This window comes from Canis lupus, chromosome 14 (assembly GCF_011100685.1).
Source record: "Canis lupus familiaris isolate Mischka breed German Shepherd chromosome 14, alternate assembly UU_Cfam_GSD_1.0, whole genome shotgun sequence".
NCBI classification, from domain to species: domain Eukaryota; kingdom Metazoa; phylum Chordata; class Mammalia; order Carnivora; family Canidae; genus Canis; species Canis lupus.
In genome coordinates, this window is record NC_049235.1 from 29,147,109 (window position 1) to 29,171,929 (window position 24,821).

A 24,821-nucleotide genomic window follows, 5' to 3' on the forward strand; every position below is an offset into this window, starting at 1 on the left:
TATTTATGGTTCACTCTTGCTGTTCATTCTTTGGGTTTGAACAAATGTATAATGACATTTATCCACTATCACTGTATTTTACAGAGTATTAGAATTGCCCTAAAATCTTCTTCACTCTGCTTATTCATCTAACCCTCCCTCCACAACCCCTGGCAATCACTGATTTTTGTACTGTTTTACAGTTTCACCTTTTCTGAATGTCATATGTTGGTATTATACAGTATGCAATTTTTTTCAGATTGGTTTCTTTCACTTAGGAAAATGCATTTCAGATTCCTGCATGTCTTTTCAAGGCTTGATAGCTAATTTCTTTTTAGCATTGAATAATATTCCATTGTCTGGATGTACCATAGTTTATGTATCTACTCACCCACTGAAGGACCTCTTGTTTGTTCCAAATTTTGTCAATTATTAAACTGTTATAAACATCCATGTGCAGGTTTTTGTGTTGATGTTAAGTTTCTAGCTCCTTTGGGTAAATACCAAGGAACGCGATTGTTGGATCATATGATGAGAGTATATTTAGTTTTGTCACAAACCACCAAACTGTCTTCCAAAGAGGTTGTACCAGTCTGTTTCCCATTAGAAATAAATGAGAGTTACCAGCATTCAGTGTTTTCAGGAGCCTAATAGGTGTAGAGTTGTATCTCATTACTGTCTTAATTGCATTTTTCTGATGACATGATGTGGAACATCATTTCATATGTTTATCTGCCATCTGTATATCCTTTTTGGAGAGGTATGTTGAAATGTTTTGCCCATTTTTTCAATGGGGTTGTTTATTTCCTTAGTAAGTTTTAAGAGTCTGTATATTTTGGATTAACAGGCTCTTATCAGAAATATCTTTTGCAATTATTTCCTGTCTGTGGCTTGTTTTCTGATTCTCTTGACACTGTCTTTCACAGAGCAGGTTTTTTTTTTTTTTTTAAATTTCAGTGAAGTCCAGCTTATCAATTATTTCTTTCAATGATCATGCCTTTGGTGTTTTGTCTAAAAAGGCATCACCATACCCAAGGCTATCTAGGTTTCCTCCTATGTTACCTTCTAAAAGTTTTACAATCGCACATTTCACATTTAGATCTGTGATTGATTTTCAACTCATTTTTCTTAAGAGAGAATTCATTTTTGCAGTTTTTTTTGGGGTCCATGGATGTCCAGTTGTTTTATCACCATTAGTTAAAAAGACTTCCTTTGCTCTGTTGCATTGTCTTTCTTCCTTTGTCAAAGACAGCTGAGTAAATTTATGAAGGGGGTCTATTTGTAGGTTCTCTATTCCATTCCATTGATCTATTTATCTGTTCTCTCAATGATACTGCATTGTCTTGATTGTGATAGCTTTCATAGGATGTCTTGAAGTCTGGTAGTGTGAGCCCTCCAGCTTTATTTTCCTTCAGCATTGTATTGCAATTCTGAGTCTCCTGACTCTCCATATAAACTTTAGAATCAGTTTGTTGATATATACACAAAAAATTGCTGGTATTTTGACTGAAATTGTATTGAATCAACTGATCAAAGTGGGAAGAACTGACATCTTGACAATACTGAGTTTTCCTATCCATGGAATATCCATTTCTCCTAGCTAATTTTTTTTCAATCTATATTCATTGGTAGGGTAAGGAAAGGAGAGGTGCAAGAGGTTTCAGAGTATTTACCCTACATTCAACCAGAAGCCATATTTTTTTTTTTTTTTGCCTTCTGCTACAGATTGTCTTTGAGCATAGGTTTCTGAAGGTAAGAAATGATCAAAATCCACTATGTTAAGAATTTTTTTTAAAGTTTGTTTTGTTTTTAATTTTTATTTATTTATGATAGTCACAGAGAGAGAGAGAGAGGCAGAGACATAGGCAGAGAGAGAAGCAGGCTCCATGCACTGGGAGCCCGACGTGGGATTCGATCCCGGGTCTCCAGGATCACGCCCTGGGCCAAAGGCAGGCGCTAAACCGCTGCGCCACCCAGGGATCCCGTAAAGTAATGATTTTGAATGTAAGGAGATATTTTTATTTTTTATAAATATATATGCACATATGTAACTATCTAAATATATCACTCTCTACAGATGTATATAAATATATACATATATAAATCTTGATAAATAGTAATCACAGAAAGTCCGTGTTCATCCCAAGTCCTTCACTTTTGTGATCATATTCCTTTTCAGCATTATGATCGGATTCAGTCATGAAGGTTATTTTCCATTCCATGATCATCCATTCTACTTCTAAGACTTCAATTTATCCACTACAAAAGTCCAAAAAATGTTACATTTTGAAGTACTATCACTTTTGCCTTCATTATAATTAACAGGAAATTAGAAAGTCAGAATGAAAAACTTAGCCAGGCCATTATGATCCAATAGGTCCATACTACTTTTGTTTACCAAACTTATTAGCTGAATATATGCCACTAATGATTTAGGTCTCAGCCGACAAGTTATACATTTATTTTTAAAATAAAAAATATTGAAGCCAATATTTCACAATTCATATCAGCTAGTCATTAGGTGTTCTGGTTTCATAATTCTGTTCCAAGGGTTTATCTTTGCCACTCATCAAGACATAACTTTTCCTTTTCCTTTATCCCCTAAAATCTCTCAATAAAACTAAGTTATTTTCTATTATAACTCATCTCCAAAAATTTTAGTCCTACTGTATCTGTATTTTTTGGTAGACCTATTTGCTCCAAATCTTTTCAAAGTGTGTCTTTTCTTGCTTTCTTTGCTCTCTTTTTGTAGCTTTTCCACTTCCTACAAATGTAATGGGAAAATGGCAACCTCAGGAACTGAGAAAAATCTAGTTAATGAATGGGAATGGAATGGAAAAGTATATTTTTTTAACCTTTATTCATGAAAGGAAGTACAATTTCAGTGAACTGTGTTTTAAAGGTTATAAGATATTGAGACCCCAAAATAAAGACTTTTTAATGTATCTTGCAAATTTTTTCTCTTCAAATACTTTCCTTTATTTTACATTTTTCTATTCACACTATGTCTAGTAACTTCCCCATTGATTTCTAAAGTTGTGTTCCACCTCCATCCTTTTATAGTGTATTAAAACAACTCCTACTCAAAACTTAACTTTATACTAATAATTCAGAGAATGCTAGAATCCCAATGAGCGACAGTAATGAAATTTTAGAATTGTGAGGTAAAGCTATGTGGATTTCTCAAAGTATAACTCTATAACATATTGATAATCAAAGTCAAACCATTTCATTGTATTGTAAAATATAACTCATTTTTCTTACTTCTATTTCTACAGATTCATGTAGCTTCTTGCAGGTGGCTGAGAAAGTTTCAGATGTGCCAAACTCAAAATACCAAAATTTGTTCTTCATTCTGAAAAAGGAAAGGAAGAAGCAGCTTAGGCAATTATCAATAGCAGAAAGGATTTTTTTAAATGAAGTTGCCCTGTCTTATATTATATGTCATAAAAAAGGTTTGAGGACATATAACATCATTCATAATGTAATAGATGGTCACATAATTTTCGAAGCTTAAATGTTGGTGTCAAATTGTATGATTGCCCCTGAGGAAAGTACAGGAATGTGTTGATCTGACAAGTTCAAGTATATCTTTGACTTTTCTATATATTGGTCGCTCAGATTTTAAATATGATTTTAGTTCATATAATTCTTAGCTTGTTCTTATACAACTTGATTTAGACCAGCCATTCTGTAATCATAAAGAGAAAAAAACCTGATTGGCGCTTTTTATGAGAAAAATGAGACTAAGCTAACTATGCTAAATTTTTCCAGATGGTTATGTATTCATTAGAAATTGGTAAGATTGAATAGCATATTAAAAAGAAAAAAATAGTGATTATCCCTAAAGCTAAAATTTAGTAACTTTGGGATAACTATTCATTATTTTTTTAAGATAAGGTCCTCCTTTCTGTGAATAATAGTGGGAAATTATGATACAAGATGGAAAAGCTAAAGAAGCACTAATAGTATTTATTAATATAACAAGAGTTACAAAGAAAATACAGTTTAAAATATTTCAGTATCAAAACTTATTGTCTCCCTTGACCCAGTAACCATATCTTTCTTTGTACCAGGTGAATAAATTTATGATGATATAATGTAATTTTACAAAGACTGACTAGATTTTTATATTACCCTAATACTGGATTTAAAAATTAATTTTCATGAAAAAATGCAGTTTTTAATTATACATATTTTAACAAGGTTTTATGCCCTCAATTAGAAGAAAATACAGGTATAAAGAGATACATACTTTCACACATAAAGGCAAAACAAAAATTTTTGTCATACTCAAATATACTTCTCTCATCAAATTAATCTTTTTGACTTACAAATGATGACATGTGCTTTTCACAATAGAATGTAAAACAGTTCAACAACTTAAAATACATGTGGTAAGGACCTTACTACTTAATTCAGCCCTATGATTAGTTATGGAAAACAACATGGAACCCAATACAGTGTTTATTATTATACTGTGTTGAATAGAGTTCTCTGATATGAAATTACAAATTATAAAAATAATCTCATCTACTTAGATATATTCAGTAATATAGTCTCATACAAGATCTTGTTTCTTTACAAAATTTTCACTAGCTTTTCTTTCCTTTTTTCTTTAAGATATTATTTATTTATTCATGAGAGACACACACACACAGAGAGAGGCAGAGATATAGGCAGAGGGAGAAGCAGGCTCCATGCAGGGATTCTGAAGTGGGACTCGATCCCAGGACTCCAGGATCAGGCCCTGAGCTGAAGGCAGATGCTTAACCGCTGAGCCATCCAGGCATCCCTTCACTAGCTTTTCTTGTATCAATTGCCATAATTGTGCCAGTAGTCTGAAAGTTTCCTATTCCTAGTATTCTAGTACCATGAATCCTCATTCTTTTCTAGAGAATATTTTCCTTGAGTTATGAATGAGTAGTTAAAAATAGATGATAGCTAATTAGATAAAACAAGGGTAAACATTTAACACCAAGATCTGTGGGCCTGAGCCTACATACAAATTTATATTAAATTAATGCAAATATCTACTTCAGAGAATACATGTAATTTTGCAAATTTACTCACTGTCTGAAGTTACAAAAATTAAAAGTATTTTCCTTTTGACTCACTCTGATGAAAACATGTCATTCAATAAATTAAGAGGGAAATATTGGTCATATGCAGTAGTTTCGAGACAATCTTAGGATAATAAGAGGATGTTTTATGATTATTTGGAATTGTCTTTCTACGTCCAGCAAGTTTTCTAATAACATTTTTGTGTTAGTTTTATCCAGACCTTCCTGGATTCATATATTCATCCACTCATTAATTCAACAAATATTTAATAAGGATATCAACTTCCATATGCTACTGTGATAAATTCTAAATATATAAATATGAATACAATTATCTTTATCACCAAGGAGCTCGGAATGCTGTAAGATTATGGGCATACAAAATCATTAAAAAGTTAATGCTCTTCAAAAATATGAGCCAAGTGTTATGGGGAAGTATTTCAGTGAGTCAACTACTTTTACTCAGGAGAGTGCAGAGAGCTTTAGGAAAGAAGGCAACATTTTAATAAGTAAGCAGAAGTAGGCCCTCAAACGAGAAAGACAAGTTCTGGGAAGTTTTAGGAGTGCAGAGTAACTTAAGAGAACACAGGGTATGATATAATAAGGGTCTGTTTCAGGATATGTATGTCAAGTTAAGGGGTTTGGATGTGATATTCTAGATTAATAGGATGCTGACAGAAGTTTATTACCAGTCGAGTGGCATGGCCAGCTCTGTTATATGAGCAATAAGTTTAGCAGAAATGAATAAAACGGCTAAAATGTTGAATGCTAATAGTGAACAGAAATGTGGCTGTTGGAATAGAACAAATGAAACATAATTGAAGGCCTCAACCAAGTAGTGATGGAAACTGAGAAGAGAGATTCAATCTGAAGAGCATACGTGAGGCAGCATCAATAGGAACCTAATTGTAATATTAAGATTGTACTAATTTCTGCCATACCAAAGTTATTTCTGGTGTACATGTCGGAATTTCAGAGCATTATCCCAGCAAAAGAAGGACTTTGGATTTATATGATGGTAGGTTCTGTGACCTAATGTATACTGTGCTGCAGTTAGAAAACTGAATACACATGCACACACTTATACACACATGTATATGTATGCACACAAGACTTTTTATTGCACATAATGATTACTCTCTATTTTTTTCCATTCTGTCCATCAAAATTCTTCAGTTTAATTAAGATGATGGGGAAGTTGTATCAGCTAACCAAAATATACCAACTTTAGTAAATACATAAAAAAAGAATTCTGAGAATTTACATTCAGCCTTTATTCACCATATTAGTTAGCATTACTGCTCATGTGCAAAAGCTGCTTTAAATTCTCCATTATTACAACATTTTATGTTTCACTTAGATAAATATATGGAGGTAATAAAAAACACATAGAATCAGATTCCACATGACAAATTAAGAGCTGTTAAATTTTATTTTTTCAACCAAACTGGTCTTTAGGTTGTAGAAATGCAAAAAAGCACATTTAAACATGTATGCTATTTATTTTTATGGCTCACATTAGAAAATGTTCCAAATAATTCAAACTCAAATTTGTCAGAGAAAACCTATCTATAGCTTTGGACTTTAAGAATAAGGGAACTGGACATTTAACACACTATGAAATATCCCACACCAAAGTCAAATATATTGTATTCTTAGACAGGTTTTGTGATCGCAGGTATGATGACAAATGTCCCACAAAAAGTTATTCATATTATTGTAATCTTTTTCATTAATATATTAAACTCTATTTCAATGAATTTAATTGTAAGTCTACAGGCTTCAGTTTAATATTTAAAGTGTTTGGCTACCAGATGTTCAGGTAAAAATTTAGAAAAAATTAGCTCACCTTTATCAAGATTTTCTTACTAATAGTAACTTTGCCACTTTTACATATCCTCAGGGAAATGTAAACGATCAGAGATTTTACTCAAGCAAAAGATCACTCTCTTCATTATGAAATTTAGTTCTAAACTTGGTAATTTAATTTCTAGCAATATACTTTCCTTAGAATTTTTCTTCCTGGTACACGTCTCTTGATTTGGTTTTTGTCTGCTAAGTATCGTAAATGCAGCAAACATAAAACAAACAAACGGAACATGAATTGCTAGTGCATTTCCCAAAAAGAATAACAAAGAGCCTAATTAGATATTAAGTTCATTGCTAATGAAGATGCAACATAAAGAGAGGGGTCAAACTGCCTCATTTATCTTACTGTAGAAAACTCAAGTCATAAATACACAGAAAGTTTTAATTCAGTAAAATTACTCAAATTAAAGGTCAACTTTTTTTCTCACAGATGTCTTTTTTATTTTTATTATATTATAAATATATATTATTAATATATTACTACTTAATGTGTATAAAACTGAAAAGGCTTCTATTAGACACATGAATCCTTTTTTCAAGCACCCTTAACTAAGCTATTCTATCCACATTGTATGGAAAACATGCTCATCAGATAAGAAAATAAACCCCTTTTGAGCATTGCTTTTCTTATGAAAGCAAACACATAAGGTCTTAAGTAGCTAGTTAAAAAGGATTTAAAGCCAATATGCTTTTCTACTCATTAAGGATGTTTCAAAAAATGTCATCTTTTTCATTAGCTTTCTTTCACTTTTGTCCTGTTCTGAAAACATTTCAACAGTTACTTCAAATCTGGTTTGAAAATTGTTGTCTTGTGAAGAATAGTGTTTCTAACAACTCACTAACTTTAATGTTAAAATTCAGTCTCCTAATTCTATGGAATATGGTAGGAACAGAACAGGAATTGTAAACTTGTCTAACATATCCGTGATAAGACATGCAGCACTGGTGGCTCGTGGCAACAGGGTCAGTGCCAAAAGTGGTACATTTAGGTCATAGAATCAATTCACTTTTGTTTTTCATTATCAAAAGACATTACACTAAACATTGGTTATAAAGTTACTCATTTATTCCAAAACACAGTGAGGTATTATTTTTAAAAAGAAACCACAAACCAAGTGGTTGGGCCCCAGTGGGACTTGGTTTCATGGGTGGACCAGCAGCCATCTGAGAGCTGCAACTCCAGCAGAGAGAAGCACTCATGGGATAAGGGCAGCGAACAGAAGGGTGGCAGGGCAGCAGGGACTTGTCCGTGCCACAACCATAGATTAACAACAGGGTAAAAGCTGGAGAAACTTGCAGTTACTTTGTCACCTCTTGAAGGCTGTAAACCATCATCTGTATGGACTACAGTAATAGGTATTTGTTCATAACGAACGCCATAGCCAACCAAATGAAATGAGAGATTTAATTTTTGCTTTTGACCGGTAACTCTAAATACACTAATACATGGTTATGAAAAAGGTTGTTCAAAGTTTGAGATTTTGGAATAAATGGCAAATTTTACTCCAGTTTATAAAAAATCATAGTATCAAGCATTTAAGTATGTAAATAATTATATTTGCTTATAGCAATTTGAAACTATAATTTTATGGCAATTACTATCCTTAGGAACATACTAGTAGCAGAAGTGACCCTATATTCTGTGTCATCAAATACTACATATTTTACTGATACCCTGAAATTCATGTTATTTTTTAAAATAGCAATTTATACTCCTTTCATAGCAAGTGAATACTGTTGATAATATTATTTCATAAGGAAGAAACAGCTGTAATGACTACAGTGGGGATATTTTATATTCATACCAAAGAGAGCAGATATTTTTACACATCTCCAAACAACAGGTAAAGCTATAATTTTTTTTAATGACATATAAAAATGCTTGTATCTAATGCTGATTCGTAAGATATGCTTGGTAAGTCCTCAGGAGATGATGAAACAAGCTATAGAAACCTCAGACAGAATCATATAATACTCCATCTTAGTTTGTGAAAAAAGATGGATATTTTAAAAATACAATTTTTAACCTGAAGTACTCTTACATAAGAAAAGAAATCTCTCATACAAAAGGATGCCTCTAAGGATAAAAAAATTGTATGATTTTTCAATTTTTTTTTCAATTCTCTATATAAAAGAGAAACAATATGTGGTCTAAATGAGCAGTTTCGTCTATAAGAATTTCTATTGTGATGCTGGTAATTTCTTTCCTAAATGTTTTCTCTGTTTTTTCTTTTACCAGAAATAATTAGGAATGTAAGAATGGAAAAGTATAAAAGGAGTAGTGATGCCACATTGCAAAATCTATACTAAAGAAGTATGTATACACACAGTAAGTTTCCAAAGAGCTGTGATAAATTAATAATCATACAAAATGTAAAACTAAACCTATAAAATGTTTAAATTATGTCCAAGCATGTTTACAATGCAATCTTTCAGTAATAGTTAGATCTTTACTATTAAATGTTTCATAATCATAAAAGTTACCCTAAGAAAATTGTTAGAAAGATTAAATGAAATTTGTAAAAAAAAAAAAAAAAAAAAGAAATTTGTGATAGCAATAATTGCTACTCTTATTGAGCATGGCACTGTCACAGGTGAACCCAATGAGGCTGAGAACTTCTCCCCACATCATATGGAAGGAGCATAACCTAACTCAAGAAATTCAAGGTTTTTTCCTATACTGTCTCTCATTAAATAAAATAATGAATGCAGCATCACCTGAAACTTTTTTTTCTAAGCCAAAAGGGAAATGTTAGAGTTCAGATAGGTCATCATTAGATGACTCCTTTGTTCATATTTCTATTTTAAAAGAGCTTTTATTCCTCTCTCCTGAAATCAGCAAACTAAAGATAACAATGTAATCTAGAGTTGACCGATGGGACCTGAGGGTAGTATACTATGGGCTTCCATGAAAGATTTTCCACTCTGGTAAAGAGGCACACGCAAAATAAAAGCTCTGTCCCTCCTTTCCTGTTTTTGCATGTTGCCAAATAAGGAGATTATAATTGGAGATGGAGCAGCCAATTTGCCAGTGTGAAGGAAAAGGCATGGGAAATCCAGAGATGCTAACCCAGATCCCTGACAGAGTTAAATGCCTTATCAGCCAACTCTGAAAACAGTCTGTCTCTGTATTTTACTCTTGTGAGATTTATAAATAAGCTTTTATTTATCTTGTGTATTTTGTTACTTTCTGTATTCTGAACACAGCTCATTATTGTTTATTAGATAATTTTCACACAAATTATTATGAATGAGATATTTGGAAAATCTAAATGAGGTGATCTATTTGTCATACAATACTATTTTTCTAGATGTGAAACTCTGTGGGAACAGATAAAGGAGTTAACATGGAGGATATCTATTCAACATAATTACTTGTGCTCATCATTTGACTAGACTTGACACTACCACTAAATTTGATTTTGTCATCAGACTTGGTGTCCTCTTGAATTTTCTAAAAATTATTTCCATGTATATATATTTGAAATAATCTTTGAAAAAATTCATAAAACAATCCTTTTTGAAGTATCTCTAATTTGCATCTTATGCTTTGATTGTCAATGAAGTCTGTAATGACTATTAAGCAGCTCAGAAGTCCGTATGTCTTTCCTTCACCCATCCCACTTATCAAATAATTTAAAAACAGTCATCTGTTGATATGTGAATTGATGAAATACACCATGAGATCACTGGAGAAATATTTAAGATACAGTATTTCTCACTAATATGAACAGGAAAATGTAGAGCATAGCCGAAATTGATAGTGAAAATGTAATTATGCTTTGTGTGCCTTAATATAAAAGAAAGCTATATCTTATTTAAATGGATTATTTTATTCATAACTAGAAAGCATCTATTACATGAACATTGCCTTCCATATGTTTAAAAACAAAAAGAGGAAGGCACTACAAATATGAGAATTAGCATATCTCCATGCCTAACTCTGGAAGCTAAACTGTTCTTCTCTGGTGGGATAGGAATTCATTTATTCCATACCAAGCACCTACGCTGGCCATGGTGCTACAAAAGGCATTGTAATTACATTTGTACATAAAATTAAAGAAGTCTGTGCTTGCACAATACTTAATCTCTATCAGGAAAATATCTTAAATGATTTCATATTAATTGTTGTAAGAGTTAAAACAAAGGTTTACAGGTTGCCATGAGCACGTACATAATAAAAGGGAAGAGCAAGACTTCCTTAAGGAAGGAAATGACAGTTCCTCAACCCATCCCTTTGCCTTATTTTAATTCATGATTACCAAGCAATCTGGGAGTTAATTTAGTTTTCGTGCATTTTGATACTACGGATAGGATATCTTGAATAATGGAACCGTATTCTAATTCCTGGAAAGGAATTACCACCTCCTCCCCTCTATTTTAAGTGATATATAGATTTTATTACTTAGTAAACTTGAACAAATGAGTAAGAGCCTGATCACTTCTGAGAGCCATGATACAATTATGTTTTTGCATTTACCAAAATGAGGATGAGACTATCATCACAGGCTTAAAATACTGCCCCCTGGGAGGGCTACTTGCAAGCCCAAAGAGCCTTCAGAGGCAGCAGGGACAACTAGTGGGATGAAATGAATTGAGTATGTTGAGCTAGATGGTGAAAGAATTGCTTGCTCATCCCCTCTCTTTCTACCTCTCACCAACTGACTTTTCTTCCTTCTCTTTCATTTTTTTCTGTCTCTCTCTGTCACCCTCTCTCTTTAATGTTCTAAACCAATCAAATATTTAAACACCAGTTATAAGAATATAGAGTTAATATAAGAATATAGTGTTAATATAGTTCAACAGATATTTAAAAAGTCCCTACTTAGTTTCAGGGAAATTAATTAAATGCAAGAGTTTCAGCAGACTTACAGTAAAAACAGTTCCTGTATTCTGTCCTGACACATGGACAACTCTCTACAACTAGAATATAAATTGAACGGTAACTTCAAACGCTTAAGAACTACAAGGAGTTCACATTATTAAATAACTCTGAATAATGACATTTAAAATATGTTTGCATATTAAAATATGAATGACATCTCAAATCACTAGACAAAGCAGTTTCATAATACAACATAAGGAGTTCATCTTGAGGAAAAAGATATTATACAAATATTTTTGAATACACATTTACTTTCCATCACTAAAAGGCCAATTAATACTTCTCTATTGCTATCCTCAGTATTATAAAATAATTTTAAATTACTAATTATGTTCATTAGAACATATTATACCTTGCTGCATTTTACTGTTTCTCTTAACCAATTTTTAGGTGCTATATTTTGAAAAACTTGCAAAAATAAGAAAAAAATTACACCTTTCTAGCTCCTTCACACATTATTTCCCTTACTTTTATTCTGTGAAGACTACCACAGTTTCACAAGTTAAAAAAAATACTTCTAATAAAACTTGTTTCTATTCTTTTAAAATTAGTTAAGTGTTTACCTTTTGTTTTTCTTGACACATCAGCAGTCCTTTTCTAATTCCGTGACAAGAAGCATAACTTTGCATTTTTAAAACGCTGTTCACCTTAAAACTTCTCTCACACTACAACTAAAAAAAAGGGACAAGTTTCCCTTTTCCCAGTGTTACTGAGGAGTGGTTTAACAAACACATTACTTATTGTGTATAAAAATGATACAGATAGGAATCAGATACTTGAGATATATTGAAAATATTGGTATTTTTAATCAAATTGAAGAATTATCTAGTCTTAACACCTGAGTCAGTAAATCTATTCTTATTTAGATTGCATTTTTTTTTGTCACTGATTTATATCTTAAGGGACCCAGATGACTCCCTGAAATATCATGATCTATTTTTGTTTATAGTAAATATGCTATAATTTATATAAAATATTCAGGCTGACTTGTACATAAACTAATTGACAGAAGTAGGCATTATAATTTGGGGATTAATCATTGTGCTGGTATATTCAAGTACATGTTGAAAAATCCCAAGACAGATTTGAAAGAAACATTTCCTCTCTTTTTCTCTCTAGTATTATCTGCAGTTTTATTTTAAAAATATGCCCAGTCCATATACTATTTCCTTCTATTTGAAATCATGCTCGTATTAACAGATAATAAATGAAGATGAAATCCTCTTGGAAATATTTTATAAAATAAAACTATTTTCAATTTATATTACCATAAACAAATCAATAAATCACCAATTTTTGCTATGTTGAAATACTTTGGAATATGTTGCATTTAAATAAAACGTCATCTGTACTTTTCAATTGAGGCAAAACATGTCCACAAAAATAGTACTAAAATCTGAACTTACATATAGGGTTGAAGTGATTACATTCTGAATATTATTGGATATTTATAGTCACTCATTTAGGTTAATGACTCATTTAGAGATGTCTCTTATTCTCAACAGATTATACAGATTAGAGAGAATATCTCATTGTCATTTTGTATCCATCAGTATCAAAAGAAAATTTCTGGGAGGCACTTTTTAGTGAATGGTCAAATACTCATAAAATAATCATAAGATTATTCATAATTATATAATATGTTTCAGTGTCACTAAATCTTAGCCAGAGTTCATTATTATGGATTCATGAAATCACATATGTGAGTAGGAACTCTATTTCCTATTCAGCTATTTCCCTAAAAGTTTAGAACCTAATCATTTGAGATAGATGAAAACAAAAACCAACTTCCCGAGGAACGAAGGAAAAGAGCAAAGAAAGGAATGTCTCTTAGTTGTGTTCACTCATTCATTTAACCAATACTTACTGAAAATCTCTTATGTTCCAAGTACTGTTCTAGTTACTGAATATTCATCAATGATTAAAATAAAGTTTCTATTCTCATATTGCTCATAGTCATTATTTGTCTAAATGTGAGATTAGATTGCTTATTATCCCTTAGAATTAATAAACCACTCTCTGCCTCTCTTCTCATTCTTAGAGCAGAGTATATATGAAATAAAAGCCCAAAACAAATATAACAAAATAGAAACATTTTAATCAGCCAATTTCTGGACTTCCAAATTGAATTACAATTGTATTAATAATTAAAGTATTACTGAACACAATGGTAGATTATTTAACGGACACGAATTTTTCCCAGTCCTTTATGTATGCCCCTATGCAGTGGGGCTATGCCACTTTTCCCTTCTACAGACAAATCTCTTTCTCCAACCCCTTGAATCTGGGCATCACTAGCTTTAGGGAATCACTGTGACCAAAAGAAATGTAGCAGAAGTGGTAGTGTGCAAGTTCCAGAGCTCAGGCCACAAGGGGCTTGTAAATGCCACTTTTCCCTCCTCTTGGAGCACTGTGCCAAAGACTCCATGTTGTGAAGAAGCCCAGGATGGAAGATGATGTGAAGAGGAAGATCCAATCAAAGAGTTGAGCCCTGCTCATTCATTGGTTTACTGCAGCTGAAGAGCTTCCCAGTCAATCCACAGAAACAGAAGACATACTTAATTGCTCTTGTTTTAAGCCACAAAGTTTGGTGTGTTGCTAACCAGAAATGGAGAAGACACCCCAAAACATGCTGTATATCTTATAATATGCTAAGCACAACTTATACAAAAGTCAGTAAAACTTTCCATTGCTCTGTCTATAGTCCTTGCCATATAGTGTAGTAGGAAAGATAGGAATTCCTCAAATACACAAATACTGTGAAATTGCTATGATAAGACAGAAGGAAAACTAAAGATACCTCATGAGAGGTTATAACTACTGGGAGGGAAACACATTTCTGGCACAAGTGATTATAAGTACAAAGGGCCTGTGGTAGAAAGCAGATACCTAAAACAAAATGAAATGAAAGAAGGCTAAAGAGTTAAAAGGCAGAAAGTTAGCTCAATATAAGATTGTACTAGCATGTTAGGGGCAGGTATTTAGCTTCACAGCCTATGTGTCTTATGATGTATGTTGTTAGTTGCAGTACACATACAAAATTTATATTTCTTTGGTATGTGGATGTTCTTTTGATAAAATTGTAGGGTATATGAACATTCAGGAAATGGCAGCAAAACATGTTATGAAAAGATCACCAAAGTGACAGCTGAATTTCATTCTTCAGAATTCTTGTGTAGTCAAACCTTCAGAGTTGAAACTAAGTAACCTAAATAAATGTAATAATGGAAATGAATGAGAGAGAAAAGAGCTCTAGTGATTGTGCTTGTATTTGTCTTTCAATTGAACAACTAGACTTTTACTTTGAAGAAAAAGAATATGATAGGGCAAATAAATATAGTAATAATCAGGGAAATCAACAAGTTTCTCTTATATTTGTTGGCTTTATACTATGTGGTCATCAACTTTATTAATTCAGTATAATATAAAGAATATGCAAAATTCTTAAAGTGTGATAAAATTTCCAAACTACTGCACTGTTTTCACAAAATGAAAGTGTCTTGTGAAAAAAGTAAAAATTATTTTTGAGCAGATAAAACTAGTAAAATATTTCTGTTAAAAACAAAGTTCTGCTTTCCTCCTAGTTAAAAAAATATAGATTTTGCCATTAACAACCCTGGAGTTCCCTTCCTTTGCTTTCTAGACTCGCAATAATATTAATGTCCAAAGTAGAAGCAAGTGACCATGATGAGGAGGCATTTTGAGGGATTATTGATTTAAGCAATAACTCCATAAAGAAAGGCAAACAAAAAGAAAAAAAGAAAGGAAAGAAAAATTCTGAATTCCTTTTGTTACATTCAATAGTCACAATAGAGTAATTTTCTCTCATCATCCATAAATCTATCATCTTGCTAATACTTCAGTAAAATCATTTCATTGTAGCATATAATATATATTAATAAGCTACTAGACTTTTTCTAATAATCTACTTTCCTTTCCACTTTAGATTTAACAATCATATAATAATCACTGTTCTGCTTGCAAATGAATCATACGCAATAGTAAGGAAATAGCTACGAGAGAGATGCAGCCCAGGAGAGATTTAATCATAGGAAATGGCTGACTTTTTATTTCCAATAACCATCTGCACTCATGGTAAATCAGGTGCTAATGAAGCTCAGGACCAGACTGCACGGGAGCATAAATCTCAAGAACCAAAAGTCGTGGAGCAACAGACTTAAGAAAAACAGAATTTTCTAAGGAAATGCACCAAGATTATCATATAGAAGGTCACCATCTGTACATGTGTCACATAAGTGAATATATTTGGTAGTCCTAACACCACTTTATGACACTGACTGTAAACATTAAATATATATCTTTCTTTTGAAACTCACCACTTTAAAATATTATGAACATTTATGGGTTTCCTCTCAGACAGTCAACATCTTGAGGGTAGGGGCTCTCCCTGCCAGTTTCGTTGTAATCTTCACAGTACCTTAGAGTTATAAGCAGTCAATACTTGAAAAATAAATGATGGGAATGAAATTATTAATTGTGGACTTCCACTTTTAGAACAGAGAAATATTGCAGTTTTTTTTTTTTTCTAGTGGACGAGGAAGCTAAATCTAAATTTGTTGGAAGGTATGCCAGAGATGAGATTGGACTCCAGACTTCTAAGCATTAGTCAATATGACTATGTTTTTTAAGATTTTTGTCTGTTATTGTAATCCTCAGTGTCATGCCTTAGTCATTGTTGGAGTGATATCGAAAATATGAATTAGGATAGAAGTATAGTGGCACAGGCTAACCCAGAACTACTAGTATAATTCAAATTCTGTGTCACAGAAAAAGATTCAAGTCTGAGGACTTGACAAAACATTGACCTTTTTCTGTATGCTAGTGTAAAACATGGACCATAACTGTTCCCATGATTATTAATGATTGCATCTTTAACTATCTGCAAATAATACAAAAGCAAGGGGCCTGGAATCACAGGTAAAGATGAGGTATGGGATTTCTATTATCACTTGAATCAACCTGAATTCCCATCATTTAGGACTTAATATGACTTCAACATTCTCACGTGTTTACTATGTATGTAGAAATCCTAGTGAACTGCTAAAAAGTCCTTTCTCTCACTTTTGTAAAAATAATCCTGTAAAACACCAAAAAAAAGAAAATCTAGACACTTGAGCCAATTAGTCTGTAATTACTTTATGAATTACATGAGGTAAATAGAGCAGCAGTTCTTAATTTCCAGTGGATCATGATACTTTGAGAATTTGATGAGAGTCAAGAACCTTCTTTTCTAAAATATACACATGATGCATATGTAAAGGATCATGCCTAAAATTTCAGAAGTTTAACAGTCTCCTTGAAATCTATTGATAGCGCCCAGAACTATGTAAATCAAGTTAAAAGTCTTGACTATGGTCATATTTGCAAACTCGAGAATTAATAAAAAGCCTCAAGGTGGTATGGGTAATAAATGACAGATCTTGAATGTAAATTACTTTTATCTCCTTTTCAAAGTTATTTGGTAGCCAGAATGTATCATGGTAGATCACAAATGCAATTTTCAACTTGTGTTCATATATCTCCATGAAATCCATGTGAAATAAAATTATTGTTCTCATTTAAATTGAGAAGACAGGCACAGTTTACCATCTAATGGATGCGACAGATTGAGAACAAAATATATAGATGTATAGACATATATTTATTTTGCTATTCTAACAAGAATTCATAAAATTAGAGTTGATTACATTTTATGCATGGGTTTTAGCTCTCAGTCTGTACTCCTGCATCCAGTGAATTTATATTGCTGTATCCCCAATATGTTGCCATATTACTTACTGAAATCTAATTTGCTGTTAGGAAGAGGAACATTTGTATATACCCTACAATACATTATTTTCACATTTACTGTTTTTCTCTCTCATTTTTCTTCATACATGGAAAAAAATGACTAACCTTTGTCTCATAATACAAAGTATTTTACCTGAAGCCAATTCCTAGTCTTTCCTCAATTCCACAAATAATATAAACTGAAGAAGGATTTCATGGTGTCTCATATTGTTTTTAGGCATATTTTAAAATAATGAATTATTATTAAAGATAGATTTGAAAGCTAAATATTAAATTTAAACTTCAAATTTCCTTCAAAGACTTCCTCTATAATGGAAATTATACTTTCATAATTATATCCCTATTGGGTTAAAAAAGTAATAGAAATACCTTAAAAACAAAATGTGAAGGAACATACAATTAGCAATATAGTCTGTAATGCAAATACCTTGTAACTTGTGGTAACAAGCAGCAAATGAGTCAAAGAAACACATGCTAAGGCACTGTAGTCATAATTACTTGCATCCTTGTGACTTTGTTTTTACTTGTTTTGTGATATTGTTACCATTACGAGGATTGTATATAATAGGAGGATTTACAGATAATGATGATACCTTGGAGCATTCCCTTGAACAATCAGCAGGTACCAAATCATGTTTATATGTATTAATCTATCACTTTACATATTCACATTATTTAAGGACTCATATACTTTCTTAGAAAACAAATAAATGGTGCATATTTTTAACTCTGAATATTATTCAGCCATAAAAAGAATGGAATCTTACCATTTGCTAAGTGAAGTCGAAGGGAGACAAATACCATATGATTTCACTCATATGTGGCATTTGACAAAGAAATGAGCAAAAGGAGAGCCAAACCAAGAAACAGAGGACAAATGATTATGAGAGGAGACGCAAGTGGAGAGATGGGTTAAATAGGTGATGGTGATTAAGGAGTCAACTTGTGATGACTATCGTATATTGTATGGAATTTTTGAATCGCTACATTATACACCTGAAACTAATATTATACTGTGTGTTAACTATATTGGCATTTAAAGTTTTTAAAAAATGACTAAGATAATTTAATAAAGCATATCTTTTGAATCTACCCATTTAGTTTTGTCCATATCTATTTATACTACATTAATCCAAGTTATTATCACTTGTTTTGATTATTATATGAACACAATTTGACAAAATTGTCATCTTTTTGGGAACTATATGGGATTATACCTGCTTCCCCTCTTTTGCTGGGATGGGGCCATGTGGCTACTTTTGACAAATGAGATGTTAGTTAATAAACATGATGTGAGTCATTTTAGGACTGGAACATTTAATTGCCAAACTCAGCTCTTCTGAAATTCTCTTCTTAATAGCAAGGTTCAAATATGTGGCTATTCTATCAACTTGGATTTTTAAAATATTTATTTATTTATTTGAAAGAGAGAAAGAGAGAGGCAGGAGAGAGAGGGGCAGAGGGAGAGAATCTTAAACAGACTTCCCACTGAGCCCATGTGGGGGCTCTACCTGGGGCTGGATGTCAGAGATCATGACCTGAGCCGAAATCAGGAGTTGGACACTCAACTGACTGATTCACCTAGGTGCTCTTCAATTAAGATTCATGATTAGTAAACAATGCTGCCCTACCCCTGCAAAGAACTTGGAACATAATAGAGATATTTTGTGATTTTCAATCACCCTTATTTTGGGGTTATTATCTTGGTATAACACTTTCTATCATTGTTGCTCCATTTCTAGTCTCCAAAGAGGAGCCATGTTTTGTCCATTGTTTCAATTTGTGAAAGTTACTGTTATATTTAATTAAATTGATGGAAGCAATGTTATAATATACTAAATTATTTTTGAAATTTTTCTTTAAATGTATTCTACAGAATTAGTTTTTTGCTCAAAATAAAGTTTGAGTTCATAAATTAAAATGTTAGTTGCATCAAAATTCCTAACCTAAGGTTGAAATGTCTTTCCTGTCCTAGCTCATGACTGATGAAAGAAGAAAATTGATAATAAGGAAGAGGGGAAGGTTCTTCACTCATTTCTCATGCAGGACTTCTTCTCTTTCTGCTCCATCTTATTATCCATGTTCTCTGACTTTTCCAATTTTGACCACCAGGTAGGATAAGAGATAAGGAGATAGTTCTTACTTGATTTGTACCACAGCAGAAAGCTTCAACTAGTACATTCTAGTTTTGTCATACTTTTAACATTGTGCACCTGAGTCCCCGCTTTCATTTTTTTTTTAAGAGATTCCTCCCTGTACTGTCCTCCATCCTTCACCTCTAGTGGTGAAGATATTTCTGCTGCAATTCTTGACATGGTCAAGTGCTTTATCACTCCTCATTTTGAGCTCCTCCACATCCTCTGGATGGCTGGCCATCTAACTTCCTCTTCCTTATGCTGAGGCAACTTTGTTCTTTCTGGAAGATTTAAAACAATCCCAAAGCAGCTCATGGTCTCCCCTTTCCTCCCTGCAGAACTCACACATCTAGCCTTCAGGCTACATGTTTTCCTATCAAACTCAGAGACCACACACTGCAATCTTCTGCTCTACTATCAATAGCCACTTTAGTCAGCTTCCCATCCTTTACCTCACTCAGATCTGACTCATACACGATGTCCACATATAAAGATTTCTAAATGAACTTCCTAAACCTTTTCTCCCAATTTTGGTTTAGGTGGACTTAGCAGGGATTGACTTTACTGAGAGGAGAGGAGTGAAGTGCACCTGACAGGGTATCTCCCTCCAAAAGAAATCCTCTTTGAAACTCTTCCAATCTCTACCCATTCTCTGTCTTATATCTTTGGTGTGGTGGAGTGCTTTAACTGTCTTAAAACTGGTTCTGTTCTTAAAACTGCACCTGTATTTGGAATTTACCTCAACTGAAACTCCCATTATAATAATCTCTTCCAAATATAAATCAAGTTTTACCAACTCCACCTATCCTCTAAACTCTCACCGACACCTTATTAAAATTCTCCAGTGACTTTATGTGAATTTAGGATACAATCAAATTAAGTCTATATAACTCCTTTATGATCAAGATCCGATCTGGGTTTTTAATTTTTTTTATTTAAATTCAATTAATTTAGATCCTACCTGTTTTAACAATTCTGTGATAATAAGAGCTAGTCACAGGGGTCTTCTTCGATTCTTATATGAAAGCACTTTTTTGCCTTAAAACAAGGTTTCTCAATCTCAAGACTACTGGTATTTCACTGTCTGTTAATTCTTTATTGTGAAACTATCCTATGCATTGTAGGATGCTTAGTGGCAGACCAGTCCTATCCATACTATATGCCTATTGCACTTCTCTGCCTCATGACAATCAAAAATGCTTCCACACACTGCCAAAAATGTCCCTTGAGGAGAGAGCAAATAATCCACCTATTACCTTAGAAACTTCACGTGATACTCCCTCTTCCTAAAAGTTTCTCTTTCTCATTCTTCACTTAGAAAAGACTACTTATCTTTAGCCCTGGATGATCAAGACTAAATTTTCTTATTATAAAGCATCCTATACTGCACTTTTTCTTTGTGACCAGACAGGTTTTTAATAATCCCCTGATCCTTTCCAAAGAGATAATTTTTTTAAAAAGATTTTATTTATTCATTCATTCATTCATTCATTCATTCATTTAAGAGAGAGAGAGAGAGGCAGAGACATAGGCAGAGAGAGAAGCTAGCTCCTCTCAGTGAGCCCAATGTGGGACTTGATCTTGGATCCCAGGATTATGCCCTGAGCCGAAGGTAGATGCTCAACCACTGAGCCACCCAGGTATCCCATAAAGAGATACTTTTTGAATGTTGGTACCTGGCACATGGCACACACCAAGGCCAGAACAACAAAATGAAGCCATTGATCATATAATTGAAGGGTGAGGAAAAGCCAAGTCTCTGTTGGGAGAACTTTCCAGGTAGTGTAACAGTTTTTATTTTATTTTAAATTTGCAATCTGTTGAATCCAAAGCCTTCACTGATGTTTCCTCTGAGAGCGGAATAGATACAACTGAAGGAGTAACCAGAGCTAACATTTATTGAACTATATGGTTTACACAAAATGACAGGTTCATTCCTCACAATGAATTTATGACTAGTATTACCTTTATTTTTACAAAAGACAAAACTAGAGACTGAGAAAAAATAAATTATTAGTTAAAAGTCAGGTATTGGCTTCACTACGGACCTCACTTTGCCCAGGCCAGGCATAAACCTGCCTTCAGTCTTTATACTTGCTCTTCTCTCTGCCTGCAATTTTCTTCCCTTAAATAACCGCATGCCTTTCAGCTCTCTATTCAAATGCTACCTTCTCAGAGAGGACTTCTTGACTATTGTGTTTAAAATTCAACCCCTGGGATCCCTGGGTAGTGCAGCAGTTTAGCGCCTGCCTTTGGCCCAGGGCGCGATCCTGGAGACCTGGGATCGGATCCCACGTCGGGCTCCCAGTGCATGGAGCCTGCTTCTCTCTCTGCCTGTATCTCTGCCTCTCTCTGTCTCTCTCTATCTCTCTGTGTGACTATCATAAATAAATAAAAATTAAAAATAAAATTAAAAAAATAAAATTCAACCCCTGTTGAATTCTGGCATTCCCTGCCATGTTTTTTTTTTTTTTTTCCATAGAACTTCCTACTTTCCCAAATACTGATGCTTTAGTTGTCGATTATCTGTCTCTCCCAAAAGACTAGAAATTCCTTGAAGAAAATGATCTTGTTTAATGGCTATATCTTCAGTGCCTACAACATGTTTTAAATTTGGTAAGTTGTCCATAATATCTGCTGAGTAAATTTAATACATTTCCAGCCTCAACATGGGGTCTTAGTATTTGATTCAAACCACATAGTATAGAGACCTGGATTGAAATGTTCTCTCAAACTTGTCTTAAGCATGCTTTAATTTTAGTTTTCCACAAATAAGGATACCAACAGTGAAAATGTTATACAGATAATACAGGATACAAAAGTATAGAAGTGGCCTTCTCCCGCCTCTCTAGTTTCTGTTCAGAAAGTAAAGCCCAGAGGCAGAAAGCAAGTGGACACCCAGCTTGCACTTGAAGGAAGCTGCCAACATGAGCTGTGGCTGAAATCAGAGGTAGCCTGAGAGGATTCTTCATGAGGCACCAAAATCACCTGCTATGATAATCCACCATAGTAACCTTTTATATTTCTCAAAACCCTCTTTAATTTCATAACTAACCTAATTCATCATGTAATATTTTAAATATATTTTCTATCCTTCTTGTCAGAGAGACTGTGAAAACAGATGCTTACTCTTATCACAAAAATAACCTTATATCAGATGAAGATTTTACAGCCCCCCCCACCAAAAATTAACGAAGTTACTAACTATGCAATTTTTCATTTTAAATTAAATCATAGGAATAATTTTCCTCTCTCCCTAAACCCATTAAAAGTCCAGTACTTTATAGCAGAGATGACATTGAATGATTCACAAATTAATGAAACCATTGTTACAGTGCTCTAAACTTTAGGGAATAGAGTTATAAAAGCCTTATAAAATCCTGACTGCCCCCCTCCTCTGCCCCTTCAGCAGCACGTGTGTTGCTTATTTAAATACTAAACCTATGTAAAGCCACTTTACGAACACTTTTGCACCAATTTTCTAAAGTGAATACCCAGATATTTCCAGGCAGGCAGATTGTCAAGCTTGATCAGTCAGATTGTAATCTTGTTTCCTGAAGCAAAAGTAGGCTTTCAATAAATGGCCAAACTTGGAAATTTCTCAGATAGTGTGAGAGTATGGAGTCCTTTCCTTGCTCCCAAAGCCATGGGGAAAATTTCCAGGAAACCCATCGCATAAGGCTACATGTGGCCTTTGAAATTTAAGGCAATACTTAGAATGTGTTAAAACAGGACTGTTTTGCAGTCCATGTTGTGATGTTACAGCAACCAGACTGTAGTAGAGGGGGTTCAGAACCGTGAGAACCCCTAAATTTGAGATACTTTGTGTCATGATAGTCTGACTTCTGTCTCAAGGGATTTTATCCTTTGACCCATTGTGCAGAATTGTTTCCTGATTAGGCTGTTTCAAGGCTAAAGGGACAAAAATAGGGTTGAGCAGCCAGCCAGCCAAATGTACCTTTTATAAATCTATCTCTAAACTTGTAGAGAACTCTAACAATGGTTTCATTAATTTAGCAATCATTCAATGTCATATCTATTATAATGTACTAAGCTCTTAAGAGAGAAAGAAAAAAGAAAATTGTTTTATTCTCATGATTTAATTTAAAATGAAAAATTGCATTGATGGTAGTCTTGTTAAACTTTTTTGATTTGCTTTATGATTAAAGTATAGACTTTCTTTTCTTGAGGCTCGTACTTTTGTCTACTATTCTAAAACTCCTCAGTGAACATTCTTATCTTTCTAGGACAGGTATGAAAACACTTAAGTGATTTTAATAAAACTGGTAATATGTACTTAAAACTTGGTAACAAATGCAGTCCCAAAAGATACTTGTACTAAAATAGTATATATAAAAACAATATACCTAGACAGGACCCCAAGTTATCTGTGGTAACAATAAAGCACTGTGTTCTCCATCAATAATCATGCACTTTATCTTGTCTGGGCTCCTCTCCTAATCCCTAAGGCTTCCTGGGGACATCTGCCAGAACCAGTTCCTAGCTCCCAGAGTGACCTGTGTTCCCCTTGGCTGTGTGCAAAATTGTTCACAGCTGAGGCTTGGGATTTTCCCTCTGAAGTATCTTCATAGACAGGCTAGTATTGTTCCTTCCTCAAAGAAATATGATGGTCTAAACCATCTAATGATGGTCTAAAATTTCTGTCTGATTTCTAAACAAAAGGTTTTCCTAGAAAGGAAATTCCTTGGATCTGCCGGCCTACTAAGTGTCCCCTACGAATCCACAGAGCAGTTGAAGTATATAAAAGTCAATCAGACACTCTTGGCATAGCTTAGACTTTACCCAGGCTGGCCCAGCAAAAACTGTGTAAATTGCGTGGCTTCAGGAGAAAGATTCTACTGAAAGTAAGAAATAGTGAAAAACAAATGAATTTAATTCTGGCTTATGAGGCCTCTACTAAATTTGAAGCTGTCCTCTTTATGAACATGGATTCTCTTTAGAGGTTCAGTCATTTTTATGGGAAGAGAAGATGACATTCTAATCCATCGGCCTATATAAGCAGACTCAAAAGTATAAAATTGTTAATTTTGTAGTTTTGAATGTTCATTTCTTAGTATG

At 33.4% G+C, this 24,821-nt stretch overlaps 1 protein-coding gene across 7 annotated transcripts in view; it reads right to left on the bottom strand.

Moving 5' to 3' along the window:
* Positions 1-24,821, bottom strand: part of DGKB (diacylglycerol kinase beta) — a 701,584-nt gene that overhangs the window by 188,595 nt on the left and 488,168 nt on the right. For all 7 annotated transcript variants that reach the window (XM_038556980.1, XM_038556977.1, XM_038556978.1 and 4 more), the window contains one exon: positions 3,244-3,334. In XM_038556980.1, the coding sequence (XP_038412908.1) occupies positions 3,244-3,334 (91 nt within the window). The remainder of the gene's footprint in view (positions 1-3,243; positions 3,335-24,821) is intronic.